Source organism: Artibeus jamaicensis, unplaced genomic scaffold, assembly GCF_021234435.1.
Source record: "Artibeus jamaicensis isolate MK-2021 breed Jamaican fruit bat unplaced genomic scaffold, CSHL_Jam_final contig_415, whole genome shotgun sequence".
NCBI classification, from domain to species: Eukaryota; Metazoa; Chordata; class Mammalia; order Chiroptera; family Phyllostomidae; genus Artibeus; species Artibeus jamaicensis.
This window is the reverse complement of record NW_026521823.1, coordinates 40,647,913-40,675,354: the sequence shown is the minus strand read 5'-3', so window position 1 is coordinate 40,675,354 and position 27,442 is coordinate 40,647,913. Positions and strand designations below refer to the sequence as shown.

At 55.5% G+C, this 27,442-nt stretch overlaps 1 protein-coding gene across 3 annotated transcripts in view; it reads left to right on the top strand.

Moving 5' to 3' along the window:
* Positions 1 to 784: 784 nt before the first annotated feature.
* DCLK1 (doublecortin like kinase 1) overlaps positions 785 to 27,442 on the top strand; it is a 232,655-nt gene continuing 205,997 nt past the window's right edge. For all 3 annotated transcript variants that reach the window (XM_053665597.1, XM_053665599.1, XM_037138748.2), the window contains exons 1-3: positions 785 to 996; positions 5,654 to 6,048; positions 14,806 to 15,152. In XM_053665597.1, the coding sequence (XP_053521572.1) occupies positions 5,673 to 6,048; positions 14,806 to 15,152 (723 nt within the window). In that variant the 5' untranslated portion in view covers positions 785 to 996; positions 5,654 to 5,672. The remainder of the gene's footprint in view (positions 997 to 5,653; positions 6,049 to 14,805; positions 15,153 to 27,442) is intronic.

Below are 27,442 nucleotides of genomic sequence, written 5' to 3'. Positions count from 1 at the left end.
GTGAGTGGCCTGGGCTCAGGCACATTCCTGCCTCCAGAGACACAGCCCGGTGCTTTCCAGCGCCGGCCAGTGGGCGGGTGGCCACGAGGGGCCCGCACTGAAACCTGGCTCTGTAGTGAGCAAGAGCCTATTGTGACATATTTGGCTCCAAGGAGGGGTCAGTTGAGTTTCAAGGGTGACTCAGGTCTTGGGCTCCAGTGGAGACGATGGGTGGGGTTTGTGTGCGGACCCGCCCCCTCCCAAGGAGGGGGCACCGAGGGTGACTCCAGGGTGCGCAGGTGGGCGCTGTCAGGATACTACCCCGAGCACGATGCTCTCCTGGCCTCCGTGGTCCTGGGAAAAGTGTGCCCAGGCCAGGGGGTCCCATCAGGGTGTGGGTGTGGGTGTGTGAGGGACCATTCACCCAGCTGCCCCCGAGGGAGGGGGTCTCTTCGCTGAGCCACCCTTGCCTCTCCGCCCCCCACAGGGCCTGGCTCAGACCCAGCTGGTCCGCCCTCTGATCAGACCGTGTCTGCAGATCACCAACCGCTCCTGGGGACCGGGAGGTGCAGGGGGTTGTTCAGGCCACAGGCGCGGAGGTCGCCGCGTCCCGAGCGGGTGAGGGGGGGCGGGGGGCGGGAAGCGAGCCGGGCGCAGCCGCGGTGGGTGCGCCCTGTCGAGCAGGGCGGGGGCGCGGGGCGCGCACGCGGAGGCGGAGGAGGAGGGAGCGGGGCGGGCGTGCGGGCGGGAGCAGCGCTACAAGAGGAGGGAGCGCGCCCTGCGCCGCCGCCCTGCGCGGAGCGAGGCTGCAGCGAGGCTGTGCGGAGCGCCGCGTGTCGGTGAGGACGGGCCCGGGCGCGCCCCTGCACTAGCGGCCGAAGCCCAGACGCCCGCGCTCCGACTCCCGCAGCCCAAGCAGCCCAGTGCCGGCCCCCGCCGCCCCGGCCGCGCCCAGCTCGGCGAGGACAGCACCAGGAGACGGCCACAAAGAGCCCCGCGGCGTCTCTCGGCGGACCGGTGCGTGGTCTGCGGTCGCTGGGGAGGGGAACTGCGGAGAGGCCGCCGCGGGGCGCCGGGGATCGCGGGGCACTGAGGGCAGGGCGGACGCCCCGCTCGGCCCGCTGCCGCCCCCACGCCCGCCGTTCCTCGAAAGGCGCTGCCGGCCTGGCCAGCCCGGCCCCGGCCTCGGGCGGTGCGTGCGGGCGGCCCCGGGGCTGCTGGCACCTGCCTCTTTTGTCTGGTGCCTCGGGGCTTAAAATGGGGAGTCGGGCGGGCGCCACCCACCCGCGCCTCCGCCCCGTTGTTCGTGGAGAAGGAGAGCCAGGGCCGAGGGGCTGGGCGCGGGGTTGGTCATTGTCAGAGCTCGCCGCGGAGCGAGGACCAAGTCTGCGCCTAGGAGTGGCCGGGCCAGGCCTCTTATTGTGTGCTCTCCCGCGAGGGTGGCGTGCGCGGGAGGATGGGGCGGTCTGTGCCTGGTGGACGGCTGCAGTGTGGGTGTTGCAAGTACCTTTGCAGCGCCTCAAGTTCCTTCGGGGACAGCGAGGCGGCTGCTGTAGCAGTTGGTACCTGCTGTGCTAAAAGCACGCGGAGAGGGGTCGGCATTTTCCTCCTGGTGGGAGCGCACGCACAGCCCTGCATTGCCCACAAAAGAGGCTGCATTTCCGAGCCGGCCTTGCTAGGAATCGCGGCTGGATGTGGCCAGGAGATGCTGGTAGGGGACGGAGCAGGTGAAAGGCGCCCTGAACTAAACCCCCTCCTTTCCCTTTCATTCCAACCGGCTCCCTCTCTCCACACCTGTGAGTGGCTGTGTGTCCAGATTAGGGCGCACACGCGTGCCGCGGCCACGCTGCAGGCTGTTCCCTGAAGACGTTTCACGAGTGTTCCCAAATAAATTGCCTTGGGCAGGGACAGGAAAATAGGACAGCGTTTTAAGTATGAAGTGTCACATGGCTGCGGGTCAGGAGGGATTTTTAAGAGAGGTTCTGTGCAGAAACAGTGGAGAGGACTCACGCGCCTCCTGCGAGGTCTGTGTCCAGCGGGGCGGGTGCACCGCCGCTGCCTGCGCCTCTCAGTCTGGCTGCGGTCCACCTGCATTGTGGCCCCCCGCAGGGCCTGGCCGGGGCCTTCCGGTCCAGCACTGGTGGAGAGGCGGTAGTGTCTGCGCCTTGGTGTGCTGGGTGGAGGGAAACAACTCAGGAGCTCATCTGGACCGGAGGGCTGCAGGCTCCTCCGAATGGTGGGAAGTCCCCAGGGAACAATGGAGGGTGCTGATTTCTTGGCCTGACAGTGTTTATAGGAACATCTGGGATGAGAGCCGCTCCTACTCGCCCCCCCCGACCCACCCCTGTCCCTCCTTCCCCACCCCAGGTGTCTGTGATCTCAGGCTGTGTGGTTACTTTCCTGGTGCCACTGCCCTTGTGGCCCTGGCCCTCAGCCCCCCCATGGTCTGTGAGTGTGAGGCCGGGTGCGTGCGCCGATGTGCCGTGCAGAAGCGGTGGCTGGCAGAGGCCCGGTGAGCCTGCTTGGGTCAATGTATGACTGAGCCCGCCAAGGCCCGGGAAACCCGTCTAGTGTGATGCCTCACGTAATTGCTGGATGTGTCCTGGGGTTGGTGATGGTCATTTAGTGGTGGCCACAGTCTCGACTGTGCTTTCACTTTGAGTGTGGTTTTTCTTTGTTGCCAGCATCGGCCCCGACTTTTGGGCAGGCGCAGCCGAGGGGAGTGGGAGACGCGGCTGGTGCCTGCCCTGGCTGCTGGTGTGGTCCAGTGCGAGGAAATGTGCTTTTCTCTCTTCACTGATCTTTTTTTCCACTTGCTGTGGAAATTCTTGGTTCTAAAAGCCTGTTCCCTCTAAGGAATTCCAGCGGCTGCTCAGGTTTTGGACCTTGCATGTTGCGACTCGACAAGAGCACTTTCGAACTAGATTTGCTCTCTGGTGGTGCCACTGTGCCATCCTTGGCTAGGGTCCTACGGGCTTCCTGTGGGTTTGTTTGTACAGATTTGGGGAGGGAATTCTAGGGTCGGAAGAGTGATCCCTGGTTTTAAAAAGAAAACACGATCTTCAGAAGCCAGTCCGGCCTTTCTGATTTACAAGTTTGAAGAGTTTAGTGAGTTGGTGTGTGTACTGGTGGCATCATCTCCCCAGTCCCCTCTGGAAGGCAAAGGCTCCTTCTAATAACAGGTTTTAAAAAGTAGAAGGAGTTATGATATTGTGGGCAAAATGTTGGTTCTGTTAATTAATAGCTGCCCGAAGGGCAGGATATCAACCAATAATTGTTTTGAAATTATCTCACTTCAAAATCAGTGCAACCAGTTGATACCTAACTATATACGCTGTAACTTTTCCTGGAAAATGCAAATTAAGAGGCATGAGGTAGTTTTCCTACTTAGGAGGAAAAAATACATTGAATAATGTATTTTTAATCACTTTAGGTTCAATTTTTTTTAAGTCCTCACCCAAGGATATTTTTTAAAAGTTGCTTTTGAGAGAGAGAGGAAGGGGTGGGGGAGAGAGAGAGACGTTGATGTGTCAGAGAAACGCCAGTGGTTCATCTTCCATACACGCCCCAACCAGGAATCAAACCGGCTTAGGTCTGTGCCCCGACTGGAACCGAACCCACAGCCCTTCTGCTTATGGGAGACGCTCCAACCAGGGGAGCCGCCTGCCCAGGGCCTCCTCACTCCCGATTTAAATCACACCCCCTGCCCCTCGCCCCCACCCCGACCCCAGCTGGGGTCAGCAGGAGACTGAGCAGGTGAAGGAGACATTGGAGGCAGCTGACCACTGCCTCCTGCAGGCTCCACTGCAAGTCAGTGGCTGCCCCTGGGGACAGCGAGTTAGGAGTCAGGCCTCAACAAGTCCCTCCTTGACCTGCAAGGAGCGTCTGAGCCCAGGGGGTCTAGACCTCTGGGCCACAGCTCATGGGAGGACCCAGAGGGCCTGCCAACTTCAGAGTGAGGCAGAGGAAACCTGGGTTCAAATCCCACCTCCCTCAGCTAGGACTCGGGACCCCGGGTGTACCCCACTCTCTCTCTCTCAGTCACAGCATTACCTGCCTCGCTGGCCTGTCGTGAGATTTAGAGGGAGTATTTAGCCCGTTACCCAACACTGGGCGGCAGAGTGATCGTGTCGGGTGCAGCACAGACATTCAGTAGACATTAGCTTTTTCCACTTGGCTCATTTTGGGAGGACGCATGCTTTGGGGCATGAAGTTGTAGCCACTGGAATGGGCCAGAGCTCACGGGAAGGTCGGGGGCCTCCGCGGTGCTTCGGACTGACCCCCGGAACGTGGACGCTGCCGCCGAGGGGGGAGTTCAGGCGCCCTGCACTTTGCCTCTTCTCTTACTGTGGCTTTCCCAAAACGCTGTCCTGAGAACTTCCTCCCCTCGGATTCTAGCTGTTTCCACTTGTTGGATTAACCTGGTAGGGCACAGATCCCCCGCCAAGGGGCAACCGCACCAGACTTTGTCATCGGACCCCTCAGCGAGGGCGACCTGATCCCAGAGGCAGCCTCCGCAGAGAGGGAAGGGGGACCACGGGGTGCGGGCCTCCCTCCCCGGAGGTCACGGGCAGGAGTCCCGCTCGCCAGGAGCCTCCCCCAGGAGAACCAGAGGAGAATCTGGTCCTACTGGCTCTTTCTTGGTCGGAGTCAGGAACAGAAAGGCAGCGTTTATCAATAAAAATATTAATACCTATGCTAGACACCACGTTAAGTGCTTTATGTATCTTAACATGTCTGGTGGTCACTGGCCACTCGGGGTGACTGCTCCTGGTGGTTCAGGACAGATGCTGACCTGGCAGGTTTCTCAAGGTCGAGCAGCTGGTGTGGGGTCGGGTCTGCACCTGCATCTCCAGCCGTGAGCTCCTCCAGGACCGACACAGGCAGCTTAGCGGACGGCAAGCCAGAGCCCTGTCGTCCCTTCTCGTTCCTGTTTTTGTAGTTCTTCTCCCCTCTTCCCCCTCCTCTTCCTCCTGCTCCTCCTCCTCTTCCTCCTGCTGTGGCCCAGTCTCTCCAAAGCACTGAATGGAAGTCAACAAGCTATGGGGAATTCACTCTTTAAAACAAGGTCTGTCGAATGTGTGAGCTTGTTGGAAAACCTCCCCTGAGCTGGTAGGACTTGCAGATGGGTTCCATCTGGCCGTGGGGAGCACAGACGCTAAGGAATGGTGACAAGCGATGATGAAACGCGGTCCGCGCCTTCATTTCCTGGCCCGCCCACCCCTGTGGCCGGATGGTGACGTGGAAGCTTCCTTTCCGCCTGCCACCCGGGCTCGCAGGCTGCCCTGCCCGCCGGCCACCGGGAGCTTTGGGGTCACTGTTCTTGGTTCAGGCATTTCTCAACTGTGTCACTCGGGGTATTTTTTTTCTCTCTGTGACTTAGTTTCTCCGTCTGTGAGTAGGTTTGCTGTGACTGTTGGAAGTCAAAGCCCCGGCATTGTTGGGGGTTCTGTCCAGAGTTGTTTCCAATCGAACTAAGGCTGATGAACAAGCGGTTTCCAGGGCCCGCCTCCTTCTTTGTTGTCTTCCTTCTCGCCCCCAACCTGAGAGCTCCCATTAAATATATCTCCAGCTCTAGCGCCGTTCCCACCAGCTGCTCCCAAGCCGAGCCTCTCCAATCGTGCTCTTAAAATAGCCTAAGTGCTCGTCTCTGCTCTTGTCGCTGTGCCCCCAGGTCGAACTTGGACGGCGCCATGTCCCTGGGCAGAGACATGGAGCTGGAGCACTTCGACGAGCGGGACAAGGCGCAGAGGTACAGCCGGGGCTCGCGGGCCAACGGGCTGCCCAGCCCCACGCACAGCGCCCACTGCAGCTTCTACCGGACACGCACCCTGCAGACCCTCAGCTCTGAGAAGAAGGCCAAGAAGGTGCGCTTCTACCGCAACGGGGACCGCTACTTCAAGGGCATCGTGTACGCCGTCTCCCCCGACCGCTTCCGGTCCTTCGAGGCGCTGCTGGCGGACCTGACCCGGACGCTGTCGGATAACGTGAACTTGCCCCAGGGCGTGAGAACCATCTACACCATCGACGGGCTGAGGAAGATTTCCAGCCTGGACCAGCTGGTGGAAGGTGAGCGCCGGGGGGTCAGCCCGGGGGCTGGGCGCGGTCGGGGCCCCTGTTTCCACAGTCCCCTGGCCAGCGCCCACCGGCTCTGGAAGGGGCAGCCCCCCTCCCCCCAGGTCGCCATCCTCTCTGCTCCACACGTTGACAGTGCATGTTGCTATAGTTACCTACCACCCTATAAAAACACAAGCCCAAACCTAGCGGTATTAGGTCAGCTAGCTCATAATAATGAACCGTGAGAACTCTATTTTCTTTCTCACCCCATGCTACATTAATTTTAAAAGTCCATTTTTATAGCTTTAATCACATAGTTCTTCACATTCATTTCTAGATGGAAATTGAGCTTTTGCTATCACAATGTCTTGAAAGCACTCGAACTGAAAGTATTGAATGGATCCTGAAATTTTAGAGGTGAAAGGAACTTCAGATGGGTATCGAACCCATTAGTTTTCTCACCGGGGGGCTGAGGCCCCAAAACTCCGAGTGACAGGTCTGTGGTTACAGGGTGGTTGGCTGGCCGGGATGCTGGACCCCAAATGGGTTTTCCAGCAAATCTTCTCAGTACGATGCTTCCTTTAAGTTTCATGGGGTTGTTACCTCTCCGTGGTAGCCGAGGATTTAAAGGACTTAGTCTGTTCAGTTTATTTTTTAAGGCCGATTCAGGTTCACGGTCACAGTCTGGTTTAGAGGTTCCACGTGGAAGTAGGACTGTTTGGGTCCCTGAGAGGCTGCAAGTCTTGTGCCAGCAGCGTGTCCTTCCTGCTTTGGGCTGCTCTGGCCTCGGCAGCACCCCCTGGGGCAGGACGCACGGCCTCCAGTCGCCTTAGACAGTTCTTCGCAGAGGGAAATGACCTGGAGAGAAGTGATGGGGGTGAAAGTCACGCTCAGGTGTAAAACGAGAGAGAGAGAGAGAGCTGGTCCTCTCTGGAGAGTGGGTTTTTCTGAGATCGAGGTCTCAAGGTCCTGATGGGGGAATCTGTAGCACCAGGGAAGTCTGGAGGCTGGAGCGGCTGGATTTGCCTGAGTCCCTCTTTGCTCCGGACGCAGTTGCCCGGGCCCTGCTCTCCTGTTGGGTCCTGGGGGAGCCCCTTGCAGGTAAAGTCCTCTTTCCCCTGGGCAGGACAACGGGAAGCCTGTCTTCCAGCACCTCACCCCCACCCTCATCCCGTGGGGTTTCTGGTTGCTCCGCCCTGACCTCACACAGGCAGCCCGGCTTGTCCGCCTCTGGAGGCAGAGTTTGTCTGCGATCCAGGCCGAGGGCTTCCATGTCTTCCGCTGCTTTTCCTTCCCTTCGTCCTTGGCCGGGGCAGGGTCCACGTGGCTGGACCAGGGAGCGGGTGGGGGAGCCTGGCTCTGGCGTGTTTACTTGGTGGGAATTCACATCTCTTTCTGGTGACTCGTCACCCTGCCAAGATGCCTGTAGACTTGGCCTTTTCCCTTCTGTTCAGATGTTGGAACTTCCAGTAAATTAAAGCGGCAGAGTGCCCACGAAATCTTTCTGCATCAGCCTTGGGCCCTGTCCTTTTCCCGACCCGGGAAGACACAGAGGTAAAGAAAACACGTGGTGGGTTGTTCCCAGGGATCTGGATAAAGATCAGATGCAAAGGCAGCTGCGTGGCTGGTCCCCGGACCGTCCCTTTGGGGGCTGATGGTGTTGTATCAGGAGGCGAGGCCAAGATCTCCAGGCACTGCTCGGAGCGCCGAGCCTGGCTCCTTGCTCTGCTCGGTGCTGCAGGTGCCGCATCTGCGGCGGGAGGGGCTCTTCGATCAGACCCAGAGGTCTTCCCAGGGTCCCATCAGCACAGGGCGTGAGAGATGGGAGATGACAGCACTTCTCATTCAGATCCAGCCAGATACTCGTGGCGTGCTTCCTACAGTCCCCTTCCTCGGCTTTTTAACACAAAAGAACGCCCCCTCCGAGAGACGCGGGCCGACGGAGGCTCGTCATGAGAGCCCGTCGTGGGCATGTGTCTCGCATGGGCGAACACACTTGATGCTCACCGAGGTCCTAGGGGGCCTGTTATCATCCTAAGACTAAGATGCGGAATGGGAGGCGCAGGGTGGTTAAGGGACCCGCTCCAGGTCACACCGCAAGGAGTGGGAGAGGCAGGATTCCAACCCAGGAAACTGGCGCTGACAGGGGCTCGTGGCTGCCACTAGCGGGTACCGAAGGAGGTGGCCTTCGTGGCTTTTAGACAGAATTTTATTTTATTTTTAAAAATATTTTATTTATTTTTAGAGAGAGGGGAAGGGAGGAAGAAAGAGAGGGAGAGAAACATCAGTGTGTGGTTGCGTCTTATGCGCCCCCTACTGGGGACCTGGCCTGCAACCCAGGCATGTGCCCTGACTGGGAATGGAACCAGCGACCCTTTGGTTTGCAGGCCTGAGCTCAATCCACTAAGCCCCACCAGCCAGGGCTGAAAAGAATTTTATTGTATTAGCTCCTCCTTGAAAACAAATGTTTTCAACCTTGACTTAATTCCAAGAATTCTGCTCCCAGAAACCTCTTTAATATTTTCATTTGCCTCCAGCTACTTTTTTTTTCCAATTGATACGAAGCAACTGCAGGTTAGATATTCTGATGTTAAAAATTACTTTTGGAAAAAAAAGCTCTTTTTCTGACCGAGGGAGCGGTAGCTGCAGTAGAGTGCGTACATTCACGCTCTGGCCTATTTTTTCCCCGCACGGTGACACCCACCATTGGCACGCAGCTGCGCCCAGCGTTGGAGTAGCCGGAAGTTCGTTCAGATCTGCCTCCTTGTCTGTCGCGTTTTGCTTAGTCTGTTAAAGTGCAAACCACTGCTGCGCATTCGTCGTTAGGTTTGTGTCTCTCACTTTACACACCGATTTTGTGGAAACGTCGGTGCACGTTATTAGCTTCTCATTTCCCTTCCTGTAGGGTGGGGTTCGAGTTTTAAATGTGTCGAAGGTGCAGCGACAAGTGTATTTAACTTGTAATTTCCTTACGTTTGTTCTTTCTCACTTGGACTAAAAATTCTGAGTTACAGAGACATTCATGAGGTTCTTTATTTCCATGGCCTGTGGTCACTTGTACTGCTTTATTATAATCACTCATGGATTATGGTGCCTAAATGTGACTCAGCGTGTTGAGAGAGCTGGTGCTTGGCCTGAAGCATGCACGTGTGTACGTGTGTTTGTGTGTGTGTGACCAATTGTGTGTCTAGGCACGCATGCGTGCACACACCCTGGAGAGTCAACTGTGCCTGCCACCCCTACTGTCTGCTTTCTGGGTGGGCCTGCGTGTTTGAAAACCCAGGACCCTCCGTAAGGGAAGCTGAACTGCAGGCCTGTCCCTGCCAGTGGTCGACCTTGAACCTTGGTTGCATTTTCCCAGCCCTGGCTCTGTTTCCCCAGTTTTCACACCACTTACACTCCACTGTGAGTGTGGGAACGGTGTGAAGCAAGGGCCTCTGTCTCGTGACTTGGTTTATTGTGTTTTACGTGCAAAACTTACAAAAGTTTTTGTATTCAAAGGTACCGGTCGTCTTATTCACGGCTTGATTTTTCGTGCCTCTGGGGCCCTCTGTACTCTGAGGTTGTAAAGCTCTTTCCCTCGTTTTCTTTCCCTGAGTTTTTGTTTTCATTTAAAAAATATTCTCCTGGAAGTCATATTGGTGCGATATGTGAGATGGAGATCCAGTTACTGTCCCCCAGGCTGCCCGTCTCATTTTAAATTTTTATTTGGAATTAATTGGGACTTATTAGAAGTGTCACAGGACACGGCGGTCTGCCGTGCCCTTCCCCCACTCGCCTCGATGGCCGCGGCGCGCCCACCAAAGCAACTCAGCCATAGGCTGTCCTCAGCTTTCATCAGTTGTCCCACTGACGCCTCCCTTTCTGGGGGGACAGTTCCAGAAGCACACATTGCATGTGGGTGTCACGTCTCCTTCGTCTCGTCCGAGTGTGACAACTACCCAGTCTTCCCTCGTCTCCAACGACGTGAGTTTTCTGAACAGTGCCGCGTGGTCAGAGGCTCTGCAGAAGGCCCCTCCGCCCCGACGACTAAGTTGAAATCACGCATTCGCGGTGGGAATTCCGCCCACGTGACCGTGCGGCCTTCTCAGGGCGTGGCTTCCGGGGGCGAGGTGCTGCCGCCTCACGTGACCAAGGGGTCAAGGGGGCGTCTCCGGGCATCTTCGCCCTGAAGTTACTGTCTTCCCCTGTATAATTAATCCCTGTCTGGGGGAGAAACTTGGAAGCCACGTGAGTATCTTGTTTTCCTTCACTTCTTGCCCTCGTCGGCGCTGACTGGTGGACTCTGCCCGTAGCAGTTAGTCCTGCGGTGTCCTGAGGCGACCTCTGTGTCCCTCTGTGCTGCCTCCCCTTCAGACACTTCCCTGGCTTAGGGGCGCCTCCTGTGATGTCATCCATTCCCATTATTTTAACCACCTTTTTAAGGCCAGTGACTTCCGAACCAGACCTTTCTTCTGCACGCCAGCACCTGGGCATGTGAGCTGACGCTCCACCCCCTGGTCCCTTCAAACTCAATGTGTATACGTGGGAAGTCGCCCTTTTCTGTCACCGAGAATGTGTTCCTCGTCTCGTGCTCCGCATCTTGTTAAGCGGTGTCACCCTCTAACTCCGCGTCACCCTCCACGTCTCCTCCCTGTCCCCTCAGTCCGAGCTGTCGTGGGCCCCGTGGGTGCTGCGCGAGACCTGTCTCCAGCCTGCTGTCCCCTCTCCGCCACCGTGAGTGGTTTCCTTCCAAGGTGTGGGTGCTGCTGTGACAGCGTCACCCTGTGTGACGGACGGAAGGAGTGATGCGATTTTCTCTACGGTGTGCACTGTAGGAAATCTGGAAAGATGTAAAAGAAAGGGAAGGAAGGGAAGGGAAGGGAAGGAAAGAGCGCCTCTCGTCCCTACGACTGCACTCTCCTGGTCTCCCCCATCCTGTGGGGTGGTCTCTCCAGTAAAAACGCACGTCTCAGCTTTGCTTTTCTTTACAGAATCTGTCTCCCCCCTCCCCCCCCCGCTTTTCCATTCCCATCACAGCCTCTCTCAGATCAGGACCTCGGGGACACACGTGTCCCCCCCCATAAGTCATCTTCGAACACGTTCTCCTGCCTGCCGACCTGGCCACAGACACACCTTGTGCTGTGCGGTGGCTTCTCAGCGGCTTTCTCCTTAAGGATGGAATAGATGTACTTGGGTCTATGTGTCTATTTTTAGACAGTGCAGCGTGTAAGAGAGGGAGACAAACGTCAGTGTGTGGTTGCCTCTCGTGTGCCCCTAACTGGGGACCCGACCCACAACGCAGGCATAGGCCTTGACTGGGAATTGAACCGATGACCCTTTGGTCCGCAGGCCTGCGCTCAGTCCACCGGGCCGCACCAGCCAGGGCGATGCACCTCCGGTCTTCAACGTGCTTCTCGCGGTGATCCGCTCTGCCCCTCCCCGGGGCCTGGCCTTGTGCCCTGTGACTCGCTGATGCGCTTGCTGCGGCTCCTCGCCATCTCCCAGGAGGGGGGCTGTGGGCAGCCTCACAGGGTGCACGGCCTCATCGTCAGGTCCTGGCTCTGGAGTCGGACCCCTCCCCTTGAATCCTGACTCCGCTTGGCCGGCCTGGTGACCCTGAGCGAGCTGCCCGAGGCTGCGCCTCCTGATGCCCTGTGACGCAGGGTGTGTTCACACTCAGCTCCCAGGGCGGCGGGGAGGGTGAGAACATTGCCTGCCCCGGTCTTGCTGGCCTCCAGCCCCACGGCCCTCCCGTGAGAAAAACACAGCATTTGCTGCCTTGACTTCCTCAGCCTCCCAGGAACTCCGAGCCCTGGGTGAGCCCCATCACTTGGAGGAAGCACTGCCCCATACTTACGCATCTCACGTCATGGTCACTGGATGTCACAGAGCCATCAGCGTCCTCAGTGCCTGACGTGGTCGCAAGCACTCAATAAATGGCCCTGGAAGGCAAGGGAAGTGGGGAGGGGTGGAGAGACCAGTGAATGCGGCCTGACTCCCGGGCGCAGGGCTGTGTGCGGCCCCGTAAAAGCCACGCTGGTGATCTCGGGGTGCCCTTTTCTTCACTTGCCGCCCCGGGGCGTTGAGGGCTGACCTCCACATCCGTCCCAGTCGCTTGTGCACTTGCCGCTTCTTCATTTCCACGGCCCCAGGCCCCCGATTGCTCTGGGTCCCCTTCATCAGCTCCTCCGCTTCTGGGCACGCCTCGAAGACCGGGGTGGCCTTGGATTTCGCCTTGTCCCGCTGGGCGTGGTATTTTCTCTACTCCCCGTAGCTGCTGCTGCCCCCTCCCAAACTCCGGGCCTGTGTTGCCAACCTCTTGCTGCACAGCTCTACCCGGTGGGCTCCTAGGAACTTCACACTCAGTGTGTGCCCAACCAGGTTCGTGTCCTTCCTCAGGGACTCACCCAGACGTGTCCCCTTCTTACCCGATCTACTGTGGCGTACGGGAGGCCGGCCCACACAGAAGCTTCGGGTCATCTTCTCAAGGTCGTGGGCCCACCATTCCCATGGGCCCCGCATCCAGCCGATTCCCAGCTCTGGTCCACGCTGTCACAAGCACACCTTGTCACATCCCGTCCTGTCTGTCCTCAGTGCGGTGTGTAAGGCTCTCCAGCTCCTCCCGGTCTGTTGGAGCAGCTCTCCAAACGGAATGTTGACCTCTGTCTCCCGAGTAGTGATCCCTCCACGCTGCAGCCCCTGCGATCCCTCCAAGTCCCCGGTGCCATGGCTGAAACTTGGACCTGGTTGCCCGCTGTGCTCTTACTCTGCCTGCGGAGTCGTTTTTAAAGACACAGTAATGTCTCACCACCCCTTTCCCGGACTGTGCGGTGGGGCATGCTGTCATTCCAGGTGTATCTGGACTGCCGTCCCCTCCCTTCTCTGCCACTGCAGAGCGGACCCTTGCCTCGCTTCCCAGGCCAGCGTGGGTTCCATGTCTTCTTTGTCGATGGACAGGTGGGGGGAGGGGAGTGACTTTCTCCTCTGAATCAGAATTGCCTGGACCACTTAGCCAGCAACGGCCGCTCTCTGCCTCTTGGTGAAATCCCTTCATGTAACACACCTTGCCTTCTGGGGTCTTTGAAGACAAACTTGCGGCTTAGGATTCTTTTTGCTTCCCGGAGTGGCTAGTTTAGGTCTTGTACCTGTTATTGAGGATCTAGTTGGCTGTTTGAAGTTTTTACGTTTCACGGCCCTTGTTGCGTACAGGGGGAACGTGGCCCTGGTGGGGAGAATGAAGGAGCCCGAGAAGATGGGGCCCGGCCTGCAGCCACAGGGGTGCAGCGGCTGTGAGCCCGGGCTCCCCATTCTCTGCCCTCCATCCCTTGCACACGGTCCCCCGACAAAGCCTTCAGAAACATGCTGTGGGCCTGGCTGGCGACCTGCGTAAATCCCGAGAACAGCGCGGCTGGGACCAGTCACGGCCCGCTGGGCGGCTCGAAGCAGGGATCGCCCCGTTCGTACCGACTGTACCACTTCTAGTGAGGCCCGTGCACGGACACACACCAGAGTGTGCTTTAAAAGCATTTTCAAAGTATGCGTTGGCTCCCCTGTACGACTGTGCTTCTCTAATTCGGACACCCCGGTTTGGTTATTTTTCCATGTGCACTTAGCCTGTGGCCTTGGGTCCTTGCAGCATTAATTTTAAAATAGGACAAAGATTTAAAATAGGACCATGGATGAAAGTCAGTGGGCTGTGTAGGATTAGTGTGAGCTCACTCACCTGCAGTTAGGAAGGCTTTGTCACGTTTTGTGACTATTCCAGTCACAAAAACTTATTAACACGGGGGGGAGCCATTATCAAACCGTCAACTTCAAAGTGCTTTGACTAACTTTATGAAATATGCATCTGTAAGATCAGTCACTTTATAATTTTTCATTGCGTGGCACACGTGTTCCTTTGTGTGTGCGTGTCTGTGTGAGATCCCCATCTGCTTAATTGTCCAAGTATTCTCATCGGCCGATTCCCCATGAAGAAGTCACTTTTAATAAAAGTTTCATCCGTTTGATACATCTAATCATTTATAAAGGACGGCTCCTGTTTAATTACCACATCCATCATCTCCCGTATTTTATCTTTTTGGTGAGAACATTTAAGCCCTCCTCTCTTGGAGAGAACTTCCTGCTTTACACGGTACAGTGTTGTGAACTGCGGTCACTGTGTTCTACATCAGATCTCGGTTCTTATTCATTTATATGATCGTGTTTATCTTAGGGCCAGTTTATGAGCTGCAGTTCCTAGTGCGTGGGGGTCACCAGGCTGGGCCCCGCGTGGATGGCAGAAGAGGCAGCGTGGTTACCTGGCTTGCTTTTGGAATTCTGCTCGATTTTACAAAATGCTAGTGAACAGTCCCATCAAATTTATAAGTTACATAGCTATTTTAAGAAGTGGTTTGCTGACCCATTTTTTGTTTTTACATTATTTCAGGGGGGGGCAGATAGATGTACACCCGATTTTGAAGTTGTCTGCCACTGTAAATATTGCTAAATTCCACAGGATTCAGTTCTATGCCCTTCTGGGGCTCACTGAACAGTGGCATTGCCCTCACCCGTCTGAAGGTGAAGAAAGGGAGGAAGGATGATTATTTTTCCCCTCCCGGGATATCAGTCTGTTACTGACAGAGCCCTATCAGAAGCTGAAAATCTTTCTTTTTCACTAGTGATTAATCACACTTCCTGGTTTCAAAAGTCACCCCTCGCTCTGCCCCAAAGTAGGAAAGAAAAAAAAGTCTGGGAAATAAGGAGTGAGTTTACCTTTGGGTAAATTGCCATTTGTCCTCTCTGCAGGAGAGAGCTATGTGTGTGGGTCCATAGAGCCCTTCAAGAAACTGGAGTACACCAAGAACGTGAACCCCAACTGGTCGGTGAACGTCAAGACCACCTCCGCGGCCCGGCCCGTGTCGTCCCTGGCCACGGCCAAAGGCAGCCCGTCGGAGGTGCGGGAGAACAAGGATTTCATCCGGCCCAAGCTGGTCACCATCATCAGAAGCGGGGTGAAGCCGAGGAAGGCGGTCCGGATCCTGCTGAACAAGAAGACCGCCCACTCCTTTGAGCAGGTGCTCACGGACATCACTGACGCCATCAAGCTGGACTCCGGAGTGGTGAAGCGCCTCTACACCCTGGACGGGAAGCAGGTGAGGGGCGCCCTGGGCTGCCGGACTGTGGCCTTGGAGGCGAGATCAGGGGCGGGGTGGGGTCGCGGGGATTTCTGTGGCAGGTGGTGGAGATCTGACATACCCGTTTACGGGCGGTGAGAGAGTCGGGTCATTCCGTCAACAAACACATAGAATACAGTAAGTGTGCCCATCGGGCCGCTTAAAGGATTACTCAGAGATCTCTGTTCTCAGCTACTGATCGGCAACCTGATGGTGCCCCTGAGCTGTCTGATTCCCACAGTGTCATAAGGTCACGAGAGTCTTGTAGCCTCCAGTGTGGCTGAGATGGACGCTCTGGCAGAGGAAAAGCCCCCTCCTTTCTTTGGCCCAAACAGTAGTTTACAGAGTTTACTCTCTTGGTGATGGCCACGGTAAGATTTGTCTAAATTTTATAGGCTTTAAGTCCATAGTGGAAGGATACAGCGCTTCTTCCATGGGCGTGGCCTATTTCTAGAACATTATCCATCTTGTTTCGAAGACATAACTTTGGCATTCAAACGAAAGGGGGTTCTTCAGGGAGGGAATGTAGACAGTGGTTGGCGTGGGTGAGCGGACACCTTCATACGTGCTGCTCGGGTGACCTGGACGGTGGTCTCGGGGGACTTTGGGGGGTTTGACAGCCCCAATTTGGCGCCGGGCGGAAAGACGCCCTCGAGTGTGTGCAGCGCGATGGGCTGGACCGGGAGGGTTTTCTGGCCCCTTCTCGTTCGGGATTATCATGTCTAGCACAGCGCCTTTGCTTGAGATTTAGTTTGTCGTGTGGACCAGCGCAAATGCCTTTGAAAAGTTGTTTTAAGGGATAGCATGAATGATTTGTATGGGGCATACCTATCAAAAATCAGAACTAGATTCGTGCATTCAGAGGTCGATCTTAGTGAGCAGAAAACCAGAAGTTCCTGATGGCGAACACACTGAAGCAGTGAATTAGAAGTGCATGCAAATCCTAGAAGGTGTGTTGGTTGCGGAAGTGTGCTTCCCCCGGAGACCCAGCCAGCGCCCTGCGTTACAAACACCTTAGGGAGGAAGGAGTGTCTGCCAGTCATGTACCCCCTCCATCCGCCACTTGTCTCATGAAACTCCCCCCAAGTAGCCCATGGATGAGGGTTCTGAGGGATGAACCCGAGTTTTCCGGGTCTAAGAGGGTAATAGCCCAAGTGTCACCAACATATCAGTGACCAAAAGTCCACCGCCGGGCTGTGAGTGACAGCAGCAGGGGCGTGGGCGGGCCGCCCCTGGAGCACCGCCTGCCAGGAGCAGCCCAGCCGTCTTGCAGTCCCACCCCTTTGTGTGGCGAGTTCTCCCCATGGGGGTTGATCTGTATTCGTAATAGTGCGATTTACGACACAGGACACCTATGGATGAGCCTTCTTCCTCACCACTGGCTCCAGGGTGTCCGGGGGTTCCAAACTGCCACAGGCCGAACAGAACATCAACTCTAATTGTGTGAGTAAACTCCGGGGCGGACTGGTCCTTCGCTTGGTCTAAGGGCGAGTTCCTAGAATAGGCCCTGAAATATTCTCGGTCGTTTTCTTCCTTTTAGGAATTTACCAAGTGTTTGTATTAGATTGTGGCTGGTTTTGCTGTGGGCTAGTTAGTGCGATGGTTTAAAAAAACCAACTTCAAGGTTTAATAACGTCAGAGGGCGGGGATTCGCATCTTTGACTCAGCCACAGACTATTTATGTTTTTAGCATGTTGCTCACGGGGACCTCATTACCCTCCCCAGCAAAACGTGGGTAAAACGACCGCCCATTTCACAGAGTGTGTAAGAGGGGGAACTGTAAGAACACAGGTGGAAGGAAGTTTGAACTATATAGTAACGCGAGAGCTTTAGCGTGGGCGTGTAAATGCTTCCGGTGCATTAGCACGTTCAATCATCGTATCAGCTCGATTGTTGCCCCCGTGGGGCAGAATGGGGCGCGGAGGCACCGAATTTGTTGAAAACAAGACTAGCACGTCTGAGACCTCGCAGACTTGGACTTGAACCCGTCTCCCTCCAGAGCCTGTGCTTGTAACCCCCAAAGGACCGCAGATTTTATTAAAACACCGAACAGACCTGCACACACTGAGCCTTTTCCAGCGAGTGATGTGTCCACACACTGTCACCCGGAAGGTTCCTGCCGCGTGGCGTTCTCCCGCGGGCGTGGCCAGGTCGGCGTCTGCTCCGTGGCGGCGGCGGCAGCAGCTCTCTCCCGAGAGAGGGCAGGGAAAGGCTGCGGAGGATCAAGAGGGGAAGGAGCGTAGAAGACGCCAGGATGGCTTCCCGGGGGGAACGGAGACACTTCCTCCTCGGCCCCGCGGGTCTTCGGAGCCGTTTCTGTTCAGAAGAGAAATCGCCCCGTGAGTGGTTTGTTAGCGTCCCCGCACAGCCTTGCAGGTGCCAGGGCCCGATGACCCTCCTCGGACACCCCGCCGCTGTCCCCCACGCCTCCCGGCTGGTCACGAGAGGCCCTGGGAGAGGGGCCGGCGGCACAGGGTCCACGGGCTGTGCTGGGACGTCCCCCGAGGTTGCTCGGTCCGCCTCTTTCTCTTTTTAACAGCGTAACTGAGTCCTTGCATCAACTAGACAAGGGACAGGGGGAACACAGGGCCCGATAAAGTGATCAGAGGTGGATTTGGGGGGTGGGGTTGAGGGTGCAAAGTTGTTTGAAAGCATTAGCAGCTCTAGAGCTCCGAGGGATGAGCAGAGGGGAAGGGGTGCCGGCTTTTCAGATCGCTCGTGCATCCTGTGGCCGAGATGTACCCACAGGATGGGAACTGGGGACGCGGGGGTCCCGAAGATGGCACTGTGACAGCCCTGCCTGCTGCCACCTGTTCCTCGGAGGTGTCACCCAAGGGCCAGGTCACATGCCACTCTCTCTCACGTCCCTGCTCTGCACAGCCTCCTTGCTCCTTGGCCTTTGGGGTTGGCTTTAAGCCCTAACCCGGAGTCCCTTGCGCAGCGGGGTTCTGAGGGTCTCGGGTCTTTTGGCCGAGACGAGCGCCCACCCGGGGGAGGGCTGCGCCCCTTAGACGCATTTTGCAGGCAGCTGCGGTTTCCGCACACGACCCCGGAGGCTCCTGAGCGGCCTGTTCCCGAGCAAACCCTTTCTAGTTATTTCATCTCCATTTTTTATTCAGGCCATTGGAGCGTCACAGAAAGGTTGCCGCCCCCTTGCCCCGTCCTCACACCCTTGGGTGGGGTGGGGTGTGCTCTGCTCACCAGGTGGTCAGGCACTTTTCTGCCCTGGCTGGGCGGGGGGGGGGGAACGTGAAGAAATACCTGCTGTGCCTTAATGTCAGGGTTGTGTCACTGTTCTGGCCTTGATGGTGGGGCCCCCACGCTGGATGGAGGTCATTCTCCAGGTGAAGTCTGGACCCGACTCCATCTCCCCAGCTGAGAGGCGTGTGTGGGGTGTGAGAGTCTCCCCCCTCTGTCCAGGCTGCAGATGGTGGGGTTTTCGGGGGGTCACTCACTCACCCTGCCCGCAGCCACTCCCAGAGGTCCCTGGAGTGCGACCGCCTTTTTAAGTGAGGAAAACAAGCCCCCAAGGTCGAGGGCGTGCTGCAGAAACATGCTTGCACAGCTCCTGACGCCTTTTCTGGGAGTGGCTAGGCCGGCTGTCTTGGGCTGCTGAGTCCCGTAAATCCGGCGATTCCTGAATCCTCGAGTAGAGGCAGAGCCGCAGCGAGTCCTGGCAGAGCCGGCGCCGGAGCGGGCAGGTCACTCTGCGGGGATCGCAGGAAGATGCTTCCCGGTGACCCCCTCCCCCACTGGAGTAGAGCAGTCGTTCAAAATAGCCTCGAAATGGCGCAACGACGTCCATACACTAGGTGGCTCTTTAAGCGGAAAACACGCACACTCCCATCCTGCTCACCCATCCACAGGGAGCCTTGTGCAAAATGCAGCCCAGGGACCACTCTCTCAGGGACGGTGCGTTCACACCAGTCGTGTTCTGTCTCTGCTCCCACCGGAGGGTGAGCAGGCAGGCAGTCTGTGGTCGTTCTCATACGGAAAACACGGGGACCCCCGTGGTGGAAGCCGAGGCGGCGTGAACTGATCGAGGGGCTGAACTGTGAGAACGGGTGTTCTGGCGGCCACCTCCGTCCGTTCGGGTGGCGGTAACAAGCCCCGCAACAGAAATTTATTTCTCACGGTTTCAGAGGGTTGAGGGGCCAGCACCAAGGTGCCGGCGGCTCTGGCCTGGTGACAGCCCCCTTCCTGGCCAGTTTTTGCAGCCGGAGAAGCTGGGGAGTCCAGGGGCCTTTCCAAATGGGCACGAATCCCTTTCACGAGGGCTTCACCCTCGAGGCCTGATCACCCCCCGCAGGCCTGGCCTCCTAAGGCAGCCACCTTGGGGGGCATGATTCAACACAGGGGTTTCTGGACTCACAAGCGTTCAGACCAGGACCACGTGGCTGCCGGACTGAGGGAGCCCGGGCAGCTGTCAGCAAATGAGTTAGTTACTGTGTCCTCACTGTCGGTTTGCAACATTGCATCCCTTTCTGTGTTATAAACATAACGCGCAAAGGTGCCTGGCAAATGAGCCATCATAACTGGAGTCATTTAGTTTCGGTAGCTAGTGTACGAGCTTCTTGGGGGCCAGGCAGTCGTTGGGGTGGTCGACAGGAATCTGTCAGCACGTGTCACAAGATGGTCTTTGGCTTTAAATATGTAATTCTAACGTGAAGTAAGAGTGATTCGGTTCACGCCTGAGTTTAGAGAGTTCCCCTTACAAGTGAGAAAGTTACACATATTCCTGCTCCATCTGACCTTAGCAATGAATGGGCCCAGAAAATGTGAAGGTTTCCAAGAGAAAAGGAGTTCAGGATGGGACAGGATTGGGTTGGACTGGAAAAGGAGATTTTTCAGTAGCTGCTGGTCACGGTGGCTATTTTAAAAGTGAAACAGCCACAGTTCTAATTAACTTCTTGAAGCACGTTTTAACCCTTTAATCTTGGCAGACGGTTTTTACTGTTAGGATTTGGTGTGTTATCTATGTCGTGAAAGTGAATGTTGACACCTCTTAGTTTTGTTTGTGACTGATGTAAGAAAAAAACAGTGGATACAAATAAGTTAGCTTGCATTTTCAAATGTGAAATTAGAGTTTCCTGCAGAAGCTCAGAGCGTATCTCAAACCAGCCTGGTGAGTTGGGTAGTGCTCTGAGTTGATGGGAAATCTTAGCTGTTTTCAGAGAAAAGGAGCTTAGAGTCATTAGGATGTGTCACTTAGGGCACAGGTGGCAGGCACAAGGCCAGGGGCAGAATCCGGCCTCCACCTCGTTTATCTGCCCCGCACCTTGTTTCTCCCCTGGGGCAGCACTGATCTCCTTGCCCCTAGTTAAGGGGTAGTTACAGCTACACAGTCCTAAAGTTACATTGGGCCCTTCGAAGGCCACCGTGAGGCTGATGTGGCCCCGGTGGAAAGGAGTTCAGCACCCTTGACTTAGGGAGTGAATGTGCCCAGAACAGGACATGCTGATTTCGGTCACCTACCTTCGGTTGCTTTTCAGGACTTACAAGCAACACCCGTCCTTACGTAGATATTAATTCCCCCCAGTTGGGGAGCATTCGTCCTTTTCTCCTACTCTGAGCTTGTCTGACAGTGTCATTGGTTGTGGGCACCTGCAGTGACACTGTATTTTAGGGCTCACATTTGTTTCAGCAAGAGTCAGTTTTCTGAGAATTGAGTTCCAGTTTACTGAAGGCGGGTTCTGTAGTGCCCCACCCACAACTGGAGATGTGTGCCCCTCGGGCGTGCTGAGGGCCGCTTGGCCACTTGATGGTGAGACTGTGGGCTGTGGGGTTGTCCTCGGGGGGAGATTCCTGCTTCTGCGGAGGCTGAGAGCCCCAGTTTAGCCCGTGAGCCTTGCCTGCCCTCAGGGAGCACGTTGGAATGATGGGAAGAACTTGAACTTGAAGACTAGGACAGGCATCCCTTGGTTTGTCCTTTGTAAGAACCATGAACCTTTCAGTTAACAGCCGGCCGTGCTAACAGATCACATCACAGAGACCCAAGAACTTGAACTTGAAAGTCAGCTGGGCCTGTGCTCAGATTTCAGTCTGAAAACTGGAGCTGGCTCGAGTTTCTCATTCAGGAGAATGAAGTCAGCCCCCCACTTAAGTGATTCCTGCCGTTCAAAAATTCCAGCCGTTGGATTTACTCGTAACAAGGAAATTGGCTTAGAGATGCTGTAATTTAAGGAGAAATGTATGCATAGCGTAATACAGAGGAAAAACACTGGTTTTGACAGACTAGTTTCAAGCATAGACGTAAGACTGATAGACTGAGCTCGAAACTGCCCTCTACCCCTGGCCCCAGCGGAGTCTGCTCTCCCATTGGAAGGGTTAATTCCTGGCTCCTCCTCGGTGTTCTCATCTGTATAGTGGGGATAATAATGATCACAGCTGCTTAATGAATTGTCACCGGGGTTTAATGAAACAATCCACGTGACGAGCCCACACGTCTCATGAAGTCATTGCCACAGCTCCGCAAAGCCAAAATCCTCTCATCCCCAGATTCAGCTTCAGGGCGGCCGCATCTACGGCCCGCTCCCAGACCCCCCAGTTCCCGTGGGACCGGCAGCTCCCGTTCCGGGGGCTCTGCCTGGGGTCTGCTGCAGGTGGCCCCTCCGTCCTTGCGGCTGGTGCCAGGCCTGTCTCTCCCATCCGGAGCCCTAGGGAGAGGCCAGGGACGGTGCCCGGTTTTGTCGCTGCGTCTCTAGGGCCCGACCTGGAAATGGCTGTCCCCTAAGTGATCGGACGACTCAGTGATGAGACCAGATTGCCATGGCAACGCCTTCAGCACCGAGCTTCCCTGTCCTGCCCTTTAGGGGTCGGTCCGTTGCCCTGGGCCTTTCCACTGTCAGGGTCTCATCCTGGTGCTTCCTTTCTCAGCTCGGGCTCCCGGGGTAACAGAACGAAAGGACAAACAGACAAAAGTCACATTTTAGACTGTTTTCTCTGTAGAAGGACCGTGTTCGCCCTCTGAGTCAGGAGACTTGCTCTAAACCCAGTGAGTCAGGGGAAGAGCCGGTGGACATGCTCTGTGAACGTGGGAATCGGGGACAGGCCGGCGAGAGACACGGGGGTGGCATCTGGCTCAGGGGCCACAGGGACGCACACCCGTGGTGGCCGGTCCTGCGCCGCTGGAGAACAAGACGCCGCCGCAGACTTTTCCGAGTCGTTTACAACCTTGAAACTAAATTAAACGAAAGAGAACGGTTCCGAGATGAAATGGAACTTAAGAAATCCAGTTTGAAATCTGAACTCTGTTGTAAACAGCCCTCCCTAGAAGGAAAAGGACAGATGGGGGTTGCAGGATTCCATTGGCTTTTTCCCTTGTCAGATGCATATACGATTGTTGTGAAGAATTGTGAAGCAAAGGAGGAGATGGTGAGATAAATTAAAATGACTCACAGTCTCATTGACAAGATGGCTCTTGCTAATATTTTGGCTTCTTTCCTTTGCTTTTTTTCCTTAAAAAAATTGAGACCCTACTGTGCACACAACTTGGCTTCTTGCTTGCGTTTTCATGAGATGCTAGGTTCCTTCATTCAGGAAATGTCTTGAACTTATGAAGCCGGCTCCTCTCTCCCTGTTGCTTGCTGCCCCTGGGCCTTCCTGTCTGGTCATTCGCCCTCAGGACTTCTCCTGGGCGCTCTGAGGCTGGGGCGCCACCCTTGAGATGTTCCATGCAGTCAGTTACTGGACGTTAAAAGTATGCCAGAATTTACCCACTCCGTTAAGAACTCTCCTGGAAAAAAAAAAAACTGTAGACATATTTCAAGTGGTGTCTGATAATGTAAGTCTAGTTTTATCCATAAAAACCAGGTAACTGAGGCCTTTTCGGTCAGTAAAAGTCTAACTACCCTGGGAGTCTCTCCCTGAGGGACGATGCACCAGGCAGTCCTCCTTCTGAGTCTGTGTCCCTGGTTTGTGTTAAACCAGTCTGTGCGCATGTGTAAGACCGAAACCTTGTGGAGAAAGAAGACCATACTTTGTCGACTTCTGTGTTCTTTTGCAGCGGAGTTTATTAGATATCTATGTTACGTTTTAAAATGTTGAAGTACTGAAAATACTTTAAAGACATTTGAAGACACAAAGACGACATTGGGAAAATCATAATGTACATTTCAGATGAGTGAATGGTTCCCTGAGCTGATGCTACTCCTGATTCCGCCTGACTTTCCGTCTGCAAAACCTGCTCAGCTGAGGTTCTGCTTCATTTCACGACTGCCTGCCGTATTCCTGGCTACACTTACCAGATGCTTAACGTTTATTAAATGACATGTATCGGTTTTAGCTTGTGGCTCAGATTCTGGTAAGTAGAACCGCAGAGTTCCAGGGCCAGGCGTACCCCAAAGACAGGTCCCTCCGGTACTTCTTTTTGTCTACTTGGAATACTATGACAGCTGATAGGATAAAAATCAGCATTTTATTTTGTAATCTTCAACCGAGGGTGTGCTTATTGATTTTAGAGAGCGGGGAAGGGGTGGAGAGAGAGAGAGAAACATCAATCGCCTGCCTCCCGTGGGCACCCTGACTGGGCATCGAACCTGCAGCCTTTCTTGGTCCCTGGCACAACACTCCAAGAAACTGAGCCACCTGTGTTTGTGGGAGGGGGTTTAGTTTTCTCCTCGTGGGTCCTTTTCCTCGTAGGGAAGCATGGTCCCGCCTTTCCATGGGTTTTTCTTCCACGGTGGCTGCTGTCCGGGGCACTGTGTCCCTGGCCCTGTGCTTCCCAACTGGGAACACCTTTCCCAGCTGATGGCTCGCGTCCCCCTGGGGACCCAGGGGTGCGTTCTGGCAATGGCATTTGTTTCAATGTCACTTAAAAACTGCAAGTGTCATCGTTGCTTAAAAACCTTCCCCTCACACAGGAATCAGCTTTGGAGCCGCCGAGGGCGTGTCAAGTAGCAGCGTGTGGCGGCTGCGGGAGGGTTCCCGTGGCCGGGTCCTCCGGGGGCTTGTCACTCGGGAGGGTGTCACTGTTGCACAGCTGTGCACGGGTTTCACTCTCAGCCCTCTGTCGTTACATGTATGTTCATCACGAACCCCCGGTGAAATACAGGAAATTAAAAAGCAGCAGAAGATGAAGCGATGGCGGCCATGCCGGTGTTTTTACAGCCCATCTAGGTGATCCCGGTACTTACGGGAATCACATTAAAGAGAAAATACGGTCGGACCCCCGAGAGCTGCACGGCAAAAGTCGGCCGTGTGAGCTCGTAGTGGGCGACGTAAACCAGTCACAGACTCGAAGTCCGGCACAGAAGTGAGAATGTAGGAACAGCTCGTGACTCGTTACACTCATCGTGTCATCAGAGTTAAAGATACTGGTGAGAACACCACTTCGGGAGTCCTCAGGTGGATCGATCGTATCCAAGTTCATATCGAAGCGGGTACTTAAAACACCCATTACTGATCATTTATCTTTGGCAATAGGTGATAATAAGACATTTTTCTCAACAGAGAAAATCTGTAGGTAGTTTTGTTTTCAAAGACACATCTTGGGTTATATAATCACATGGCTTAAAAAAACCGAACGGTAGTGAATTTTGATGGGAATGTGGTCTCTTCGCCCCAGGAGTAGTTTGTAAAACCCACACCGATGCCGTAGGACCGACAGGGATGAAGGCAGTTTGCATCGGCTTGTTGCTCTCCCATCGGGTTGGACACCCTGTCGAGTTCTCATCTTCCTTCCCTGACCGGCTGGTCCCTCACAGGCAGTCTTTCTGACGGGGACGGGCTGGTTGTAGCCTTCCCGGTGTGGTTCATGCCGCAGAAAGCCCAGCTCTGCGGGGCGAGTCCTGAAATGGGGGTGACCGTTTCCAGAGCGGGGCTCTCACGGCCCTGCTGGCCTTCGTCCTTCACTGCTGTGTGGTCCTGAGTGACTAAGACGGCTTCCAGATCTTCCCATTTGTTCTCGCCTGCTCTGCTGCTGTTTCCTCCAGAAGACTGGGCACGAGGAGGTTTGAAAGATTTCTGCAACACGGGACTCTGCAAGGACCCACTGGTGTTTATCGGTCATTCGAAAACCAAGCACCCAACTGTGGCCCCTTGGCGTCTGGTCTGTGAAGCCACGAATCACCCACTGTCTGGCAGCGAAGGGAAGGGAAGAAGATGAGTCCAGCTGCTGTCTGGCCACCCTCGAGTGGACTGTTTTTACGTCCTCATCGTTCTGCCAGGGAAAACTCCCTTGCGGGTGTTCTCTGCCCCTCCTGCGTAGGTTTTCGAGTGCCTCAGGAATTACCTGATGTTTTCCTCTCTCGCAGTCTAACCCTAAGTCTCTCTCTGCCTCCTCTATGGTTAATGCCAAGAGACAGTTCAGTTTAGTTTTCCTCTTCTCGATAAAAGCAATTGTTTGAGAAAGGAAAGTCTTTAAAAATTTTTTTAATTGTTCCATTACGGTTGTCCCCACCCCCCCATTACTCTCCTGTGCTCCATCCACCCCCACATTCAGTCCTCCCCCCGACCCCGTTGACCTTGTCCGCGGGTCCTGTGTACATGTTCCTCGACTTGCCCCTTCCACCTCTTTCCTCATTCCCCCGCCCCCACCCCCCCCAGTCCCTGACAGTCTGATCTTTATTTCTGTGTCTCTGGTTCCATTTTGCTTGCTTGTTTGTTTTATTGAGTAGGTTCCTCTTATAGGTGAGATCGCGTGGTATTTGTCGAGAAAGGAAAATCCCAATTCGGCCCTTCTCCCTGCTTTTCTAGCACATTCTGATTAGTTATGAAAATAGCAGCCACACAACTTGGAGAAATCCGGGGGAAATGCACCCGAGCACTTGGACAGGACACGCACAGCCCACAGACCCGGGCTGGGTGGGGCGCCCAGAGCGCCAGTGAGAAGCAAGCCCCCGCTCCCGCACCTTGGAAGACCGGCACACGGTGGATCCGTAGGTGGTACTTGTGGAATTAAAAAGAGTGAACGAGGAAGCTCACGGAAGCATCGTCTCCGGCGGAGGGCTGGGGACCGTGCACTTGGAACGTGTTGCAGGTTGGCCGGGGTGTGAGGAGTACAGCCGTGTGTTTCTTAGACTCTGTTGCACGTCCGACCTTGTCGAGAAGCGTTTGGTCTGTAGTGAGTACCCGTGTTTCGAAGGTTGTGTGGGCATTAAGGGGCGGCATAGGCCTTGGACGTTTTATCACAGCCATTTAAATTTTCACTGTTGTCACCTGGATGGTGGCTGCCGCACGTTCCAATCTGCCAGACGCGGGGCCCGGAGTGGAGCTGACAAGGGACCCAATGGAATATTTAATCACAGAATGGAAGAGAAGTCGCAGAGACTTGTGTCCACGGGTCAGTCAGCAAACTGGGAAGTTGCGGTGTATTTTCGAGAACTTCCTGATTTCCTCGCTCTTTGAAGCCACTGACCAAGGACGTGGAGGCTCCGACCAGGGGCATTTAGGGCCAGAGGCCGCCTTCTTGATCTGTTAGGACAGCCGGGCGTCGTCCTCCTTAAACGCGAGGCGCCCTCGTGACCCACGAGGAGTGGTTTGTTCACTCCGAACTGCCTTCTGGGAGGACCTGGAAATTCCGATTTGGAATATGTGGGACATTGGTTAACACGGAGCAGGCGGTGGGGGGATTGCCCTGAGACTCCAGAAATGCTTATGCCCCAGAGATTTGTGAGGAAGCCACTGTCTTGGAGGAGCCCGTTCCCCGGAACCGTAGGTCCGTCTCATCAGGAGCCGGCTGGTGAGCACCCGCCCCTTCCCCTCACTGTGGCTCGTGCTGCCTTCTGTCCTTGAGGGATCCGGGCGCCCGGTGACAGGGATGGAAGAGAAAGTGCCAGGTGGGCTGTGAGGGTCGCCGGTTTTTGTCTAAACCAGTGCATGGATCTCTTTTGTAATGCAAATATTTTAGTGACTCTGGTGCTTTCTGCCAACTGCCACTGCAGCGAGGTTTGGGAACTGTGCTCGCTCAGGGGGGTGCTGACCAAGGACTGTGTTTTTGGGAATTTAAGTGACAAGTGACGTGACCATGTGATTGCCGAAAGAGCAACGCCGGAGGAGGTTACGCAGCAGGGCAGGCCCCCGGCCTCTCCGCGAGCCTCCAAGCCTCCGCAGAGGCTCAGGCAGCGCTGGCTGGTGGTGGGGGCTGCGTCCTCTCCCAGCCACTGGGGTCTGCGAGCGCAGCTGGTCCTCACTCCAGCTCGTGGGCTGTTACAGGAAAACCGTTTCTCTGTGAGACACCCGAGTCCATCAGATCCTCTGCTTCGTTTCTGCAATTTCTGTCTCCTTCAGTATGAATGGCTTCCTGCAATCCCTTGTAACAATTGTGAGAC